Here is a 7,233-nt window from a genome sequence, read left to right as displayed (position 1 = left end):
TTGATTTTTCTCAATATTCTTCCCATATGTTTATGTGTTAGCCCCACAATTTATAGCTTCCATGTACAAATTACGTATTTTTTATATATAAGGAATACATTGTTATCACTATCCCTTAATAAACAGTGGTGGTACCACGTTGAGCCGCACTCCAGCTTCCTCCCAACGAGCCCATTTCTCTTTTGATTTTGAAGACGGGCGTCGCGTTCGGTTCGGAAGGCATGGTTTTCAGTATTTCTTCAGATAGGGCCCCCTACTAGTCCGGCTAGCTAGTGAGCGGTTCTTTCGGTCGAGAAGCAGCCGGGAACGCAAACTGCATTGATGTTAAAAAAGTAATATTCATGTCAAATAGTTTTAAAACTTCTTAAAATCTTTTAAAAATATGAAAATCTTCTTCTAATCCGGTCTAAAATTCTTGAATCTTCTTACAAGTATGAAAAAAAATACTTTCTATATTTTATTAGAGTTATAATTTTTGCATCTAAAATACAAAATGAGTATACATATACAAAAAATACCAAAAATATACCACCGAAATTTAAAAAGTTGATAATATTAATTGAAAAATATACAATCTAAAAAATATTTCTTATAAATTGAAAGGAATATGAAATTAAATTACATCTATAATATATTTTCTTATACTTATAAACAACAGTGTATAATATATTCATGAAAAATAATATTTATAATTATAAAATGTACAAGAGCATTATTTTTTATGAAAAAAATAGTATATAAGAGAACTATATAAAAAAAATTAATTTAAAAATAATAGACGTTACTTTTTTTTTTTAAAAGAAGTGTGCAACATTTACATATGAGTGTATTTAACATTACTCACTAATTGATATAATCAGAAAAGGTTTAAATAGTGAGTTGAAATGAGATGTTTTGAGATGAAAATTTAATGAAATATTATCTTTTAATATTATTATTATTTTGAGATTTGAAAAAATTGTATTGTTTATTATATTTACGTGAGAATTTAAAAAATTTATAATAATTAGACCAGATAAGTTGAGATAAAATTAGTGTAGATGCCAATGAGCAGTTTTAATTCCCTGCTGAAGATAAAGTTCTGTGGGATTGTGTCCATCCCATGCTCTAGAGGAGATTACAGACAAATCCTCACATGCCAATGCCTGACTTCATCTTTACCGTTCATTGTTATTCTTTAACACTAGGGTTGTCTGCATAGGAAGCCACACATTCAAAGCTGAATCAGCCTAAAACTCAATTAAAAAGGAAATTGGGATACCGGACATTAATCAATAAACATATTAATATATCAAGAACTTTAAAATTACAAGTCATCCATAAGCTCAGTGGAAATTTATACATCTGGAAGCCATTCTAAGCTCCTTCTAACAATGGCCAAACTGAAATAAATAACGACATTACCTCGTGGAATTACCCGCCTATTGTAACAAATGCTGGAACCATAAAATTAAAGCATATGAATGATGAATTAAAAAATGGTAACAAATCTAACAGGAAACCAAATTCACTACGCAGAGGGGAAAAAAAGCGCATAAATTGGTCCTTACGCGTAGTTTATGATGTGCTTATTTTCAAACTTCGCCAGCAATTAATTTCTTATTGGGTTCAAAGACGTATTTGATCAGCGATTCCTTAATTGGCAGCAACTCAGGAAATTCATTCTTTAACTTGGAAGCATCCATCTCATTGTTGCTGCGAGGGGCAACAATGACCTTGGCCTGTTCTTCCAGTGTGAAATTAACCCAGTTGAACTTGGGGTCAATGTAGTTCTTGTACATTTCCAGAACCTCATTGTGACTTACAACGCCTGGATTTGTGAAGTTCCAGATGCCCCTGCAATTCCTTTTGGCCATCTCAATCGAAATGGGTAGTAGCTCATCCAAGATAGTAACGCTGTTGGGAATGTCAACCACTTTGTTATAACACGAAATCTTTGTGATAAAGTTACGTGGGTTGCTGAGATCAGACGATATTGGCATTCGGACTCTGAGGGTGCAAACATTGTCATATTCTTGCATGAGTTCTTCAACCTGATTAAAAAATAGTGAGATTTCAATTGGCAGTTATGTTAAGAATTCTCAGGATGAAAATAAGAACTAAAATTGACATTGGAGGAAGATACCATCGCTTTGGCTTTAGAATAGAAAGAACCAGTGAAATTAGGTTTGTCCTCCTCCTTGAACCCAATTCCAGATCCTAATGGATGTGCAGCATCGTATTCAAAAATGCAGCCAGTTGCATAATTCATCATTAGAAGGCCATGCTCTCTGCAGACATCTGCCAAGGTTAAAGTACCAGCAACATTTGTCCGGATAGTCTCTGGTTTATTAGTTTCACACCAATCCACATTGGGTCTGCCAGTCACTCCAGCAGCATTAAAAACATGAGTCGGCTTAACAGTCTGAATATCTGCCAAGAGCTGTGACCTTTCCTCCAAGCGGCCCCTTCCATACTGAAAGGGTATCCCTTGTTTCTCACAAATTTTCCCAAGAAGCCCCCCGATCCACCCTGTTCTACCATAAATCAAGAACTTCAGAGCTGGCTTCTGAGTTAAGGGGCTGTCCGTGGTTACTGGAACTACCCTTCCGTCTGCATTAGAATCATTTACTGCAAAAGACGAAGCAGAGTTGCTAGTATCAGGCCCGTCAAACTTCCTTTCAATTCCAGGCACCATTAGCATTCTTGGATGAGGGACCAATGCCCCAGAAACATCACCCCACCAATCAGGATTGTTGACGTACCATTCCATAGTCTTCTTTAAGCCCTCTTCCCATGAAGTACGTTCGAACCATCCCAAGTTCTTCAGCTTCTGGTCATCCAAAAAGTATCTTTGATCATTGAAAGGTCTATTCTCAACAAACTTAATATGGGTATCGGGGTTCAGAGAGAAAAGTTTGCACATTTCCCTGGCCACATCAATCACCCTCCTTTCTTTCGTTGTCCCAACGTTGTAAACATGGCCCACTTCACCCCTATGGAGAATGACTTCAAATGCCTCTGCGACATCTTCACAATAGAGATAACTCCTAACATTGGATCCATCACCGTGGATTGGTAGAGGCTTTCCCTTCATCGCCAAGAGGATGAACTTCGGAATCATTTTTTCGGGGAACTGGTTTGGCCCATAGACATTGTTGCCTCTGGTGGTTATCACAGGTAATCCATACGAACAACCATATGCCATAACAAGCATCTCCGCCCCAGCTTTAGTAGCAGAATATGGATTTGTTGGGAGCAGCTGAGAAGCCTCGTGGTTCCCCACAACGGCATCCTCATCTGTCTCCCCATAGACCTCATCCGTGCTCACATGGATAAACCTCCTGATCTGGCCAGTGACTTTGCAGGCCTCTAGAAGGACATGGGTGCCATATATATTGTTCTTAGTGAACTCCAAGCTGTTACCAAAGGAGTTGTCAACATGGGTCTGGGCTGCAAAGTGCATTATGGTATCAATGGACTCAGAAAGAAGAATGAAGTTCACAAGGTCAGCACTCTCAATGTCTCCCTTGATGAATTTAAAGTTAGGGGATGACTTTGAGGGTAGCAAGTTCTTCAGATTTGAACAGTAATCAAGCTTGTCGAGGACAACAATTTTGTAATGAGGGTAGTTCCTGATCAGTCGGTTACAAACATGGGATGCGATGAAGCCAGCGGCTCCAGTGATGAGGATGTTCTTTGGCTCATATGTCGCAGCCATATCCAAAATAGATTCTACATAACCAAGCATATAACACAGTTACTCAAATTTCATTTAAAAAACATAAAACAAATAGAGTAGTCCCAGAATGCGGGAAACAATAACATACAAATATGATATAAAATCACGAGTAAAAATTGGAAATTTATACTTCTTCATTTGTCTCAAGTGAAAGGAGAATTTTATTTTTTCAGGTCTGCATCTAAATGGAATATAACCACAAAAAAAAAAAACTAGAATCTAGGTGTGAAGACATAATAAATCTAAAAAGTGCAAAAAGGGGAATTCCCACCAATAGAAATTCACCTAAATTTGCTTTACTGTTCTAGAAATAGTATTACCTGGAAAAATTCACATGGACATCTACGTTTTCTTTCTTTCTAAAGGATATATTAATCTAAAGTCAAGTTTTACCTTAAACATTAAGCAAAACTTATCATCTCCCACCAGTTTCTCTTGAGAAAGATATATCCATTCGAAAAATAAAATATTAGTAAAAATAAAGGTCTATTATCCGAAAATTACGTACCATTGAAACAGACGGAGCAGCACAAAATTCTAAACAGTCTAATCAAAATCCAGTGCAACAGAAAGAAAATATTCTCTCTTTTCTTTCCAATCATTTAGAATAGTAGATCCATTATTAACAACGTCTTGAAAGAAAAAACCACTACTTCCGTCCACTCATTATTTTGCAGAGAAACATATGGAAACCCAATGACACAATGCATATGATTAATCGCATCCGCTAAACCAGTGCCAAAACAAAACCAAACCAAACCAAACCAAATCCCCAAACCAGAACATAAAAACGAATAATGCAAATACAGGATCACCTTTCAGAACTATAAATAACAACAAACCATAAAAGTATGAATTTATTCTAAACACAATATATTGGACTCGAAACAGCCGATAGAAAGACGAGGAGAGACGTACAAGTGGTTTCGGTTTCGTATCGGAGCAAAACAGATCCAAGAGAAAATTGTGCAAATTGGTTTTCCGTATTTTCTTTGGATCAATCCAGGACAAGAAGAGCAATGAGAGAGACAAATATATTTAGAGAGAGAGAGAGAGAGAGATCTGGGAACTGCGAGGTGTGGGGAATGATGGTTTTCACGAATCACGGCGATGGGTATCTAGGAATGAAAATATATTATATATATAAATATATGTCTCACCGCGACATTTTATTATAATTATGTGAGATGGGCCATTAATATCCTGCAACGTGGCGACCGAGAATGAAAAGGTCACGACGCTGGCCCAATGGTGACCATCTGATGTAATGCATGTAAAAAACTCATGACATGGACGCCTCTTCACCACCGACACCTATATTATGTTCTTAAAATATTAAATTAAAACTGTTACTCGTAATCTTAATTTTTATCATATTTTTATAATTTTATAATATAATATTAAATGTTTAAAAACTATTTATAATATTTTATTTATAAACTTACTATTTAATATCACATGAAAAATAATAAATAAATAAATAATAAATAAATTTTTTCTAAATTTCGAGTTTTGTATCATTAGATACACCACATTTTAATTTTTTTAAATTTATTTTATTTCTATTAAATTAATTTAATTTTTATTTATTTATTATACATATATCATATATTTGTTAAGGAAAAAAATAAAAAAATAAAAAAATTATATGTGATATGTGATATAAAAATAATGAGTTGAAATTTTCTTTAAAGTATATATACATTTGTTGGCACAAACATATTATTATTAAATATTTTCTTAATAAGTTGAGAGAATAAGTTGTTTTTTTTTACTTTTTTATTACAAAATATTGGCTTAAATTAGAGGGTAATAAACTGCGTTAATTACGTTGATATTTTGGCAAGAAATCACCCGATCAAAGGCTGAAAGGCGTGTAAGGCTATTAAAAAGCTGCACTGCTATCTCCAAATAAATTTTTAACTTTCGCATCATTTTTCCTATTTGGGATTTTAAGGTGCCATACGTGAGAAGTGGAGAGTAGGTTATAGCGTTTCAAAGGCCTATATCTTGTGGATCTCCTGTCGTTGGTCGAGGCTGTAGCGCTTTAGTTTATTATTTTCCATATCATATGCAAAACATGTTTGTATATAAAATTAGTCACGCATGTGCTACTTCATCCAATACCATTAGCGGTGCTATAACGAGGGGCCTTATTTAATATATTTTTAACTATAAACAAAATTAAGACACGTTTGGTTATAGAAATTTTTAATAGATTTTGAGATGGATTTGTTATTGGGTCTTGTGAAGTTAGATAGGAAAATATTATTTTATTTTTAAATATGTTTTCTATTGAGATTTGTGAGTAGATGAGTAGACTTAAGTGTGGTTTGGACAGTTAGTTAAAATGAGATGAAAGTTGAAAGTATTATTTTTTTTAACATTATTATTATTTTAAAATTTTTAAAAAAATAAATTATTTATTATATTTTGTGTAAAAATTTAAAAAAATTATAATAATAAAATAAGATAAGTATTCTTATTTTAATTTTTGTAAGAATTATTTTGGTTTTTGCGTCTTTAACTTTTCATGAAAATATACGTAAGCAATTAGATAAAACGTTAAAATAGAAATTTCTTTTGAGATCTAAAGATGTTTTTTTTTTTTTTTGAATTTAAACTTATTAAAATACAAATATGAAAAATCTCAAAAATGAAATAAACCAAACACGCACTTAGGTTTTATCTTACATTAGAGTAATGATTTATACAATTTCTAAAGAGTCCTTCTATACGTCCGCTACACCGCACACCTGACGTATAATATCTTTTTTTTTTGAATAAATCTTCAGAGCAGCCACTATTTGGTAGCAACCGTTGCACTCATTACGTGTAAACCGGGTTCACTAACAAGTGAACCGGATTTACCCTAAACCGACCCCATCCCTTCGCAACTCCTCAATCCCGCAACTTTTCTACAGTTCCCCCTCTTCACAGCCTTCAACCCCTTCAATCTCGCGTTGCCCACTCAGTTCCATGACTCTTCTTCTACGGCACGACTCTTCTTCTGCGGCTCCCCCTCCCTTCACCCATGAGCCTTCAACGTCCTCAGTCTCACGATGGCGATGTGGTTGCTCCCTTGGTCTCACGATGGCGGCTCGAGCCTTTAACGTCCTCAGTCTCACGATGGCGACTCAGTAGCTCTCTCAGTCTCGCGATGGCGACGCGGTTGCCCCCTTAGTCCCACGACGGTGTCCCCTCAGTCCCGCGACGGTGCCCGCAACCCTTCTTCAACAGCTCCCCGTCACAGTGATTTGTTGGTTTTTTTCTTTGAATGTCTCTGTAATTTGCCCCAAATTGATAATAATCTAGGGTTTTTGTTTGTGATTTGCCCCACCCCACCCCCGACTTCTCTGTGATTTCATTGATTTCTTGGTTTTTGTAATTTGCCCCAAATTGATAATAATTTAGGGTTTTTGGCTATGATTTGAATTTGGTGATCGTATAGCATTAGTGGAGAGGTGGGATGCAGATATGCTGGAGGGTTGAAAATTTATTATTACTGGCTT

The 7,233-nt window shown here is 35.1% G+C and overlaps 1 protein-coding gene across 2 annotated transcripts; it reads right to left on the bottom strand.

Annotated features, from left to right (window-relative positions):
* Window positions 1–1,006: 1,006 nt before the first annotated feature.
* LOC122304120 (trifunctional UDP-glucose 4,6-dehydratase/UDP-4-keto-6-deoxy-D-glucose 3,5-epimerase/UDP-4-keto-L-rhamnose-reductase RHM1-like) lies at window positions 1,007–4,845 on the bottom strand. Of its 2 annotated transcripts, XM_043116197.1 has the most exons (4): window positions 4,640–4,845; window positions 2,126–3,714; window positions 1,551–2,033; window positions 1,007–1,193 (listed from the first exon to the last, which is right to left on the bottom strand). In XM_043116197.1, exons 2-3 carry the CDS (start codon window positions 3,698–3,700, stop codon window positions 1,575–1,577), a joined length of 2,034 nt encoding a protein of 677 aa, XP_042972131.1. In that variant the 5' UTR covers window positions 3,701–3,714; window positions 4,640–4,845; the 3' UTR covers window positions 1,007–1,193; window positions 1,551–1,574. The 2 variants fall into 2 exon arrangements, with proteins under 2 accessions (XP_042972131.1, XP_042972130.1); XM_043116196.1 differs by lacking the exon at window positions 1,007–1,193 and having other exon boundaries at window positions 1,268–2,033.
* Window positions 4,846–7,233: the final 2,388 nt, after the last annotated feature.

This window comes from Carya illinoinensis, chromosome 3 (assembly GCF_018687715.1).
Source record: "Carya illinoinensis cultivar Pawnee chromosome 3, C.illinoinensisPawnee_v1, whole genome shotgun sequence".
Taxonomy (NCBI): Eukaryota; Viridiplantae; Streptophyta; class Magnoliopsida; order Fagales; family Juglandaceae; genus Carya; species Carya illinoinensis.
This window is presented reverse-complemented; position numbering and strand designations above follow the sequence as displayed.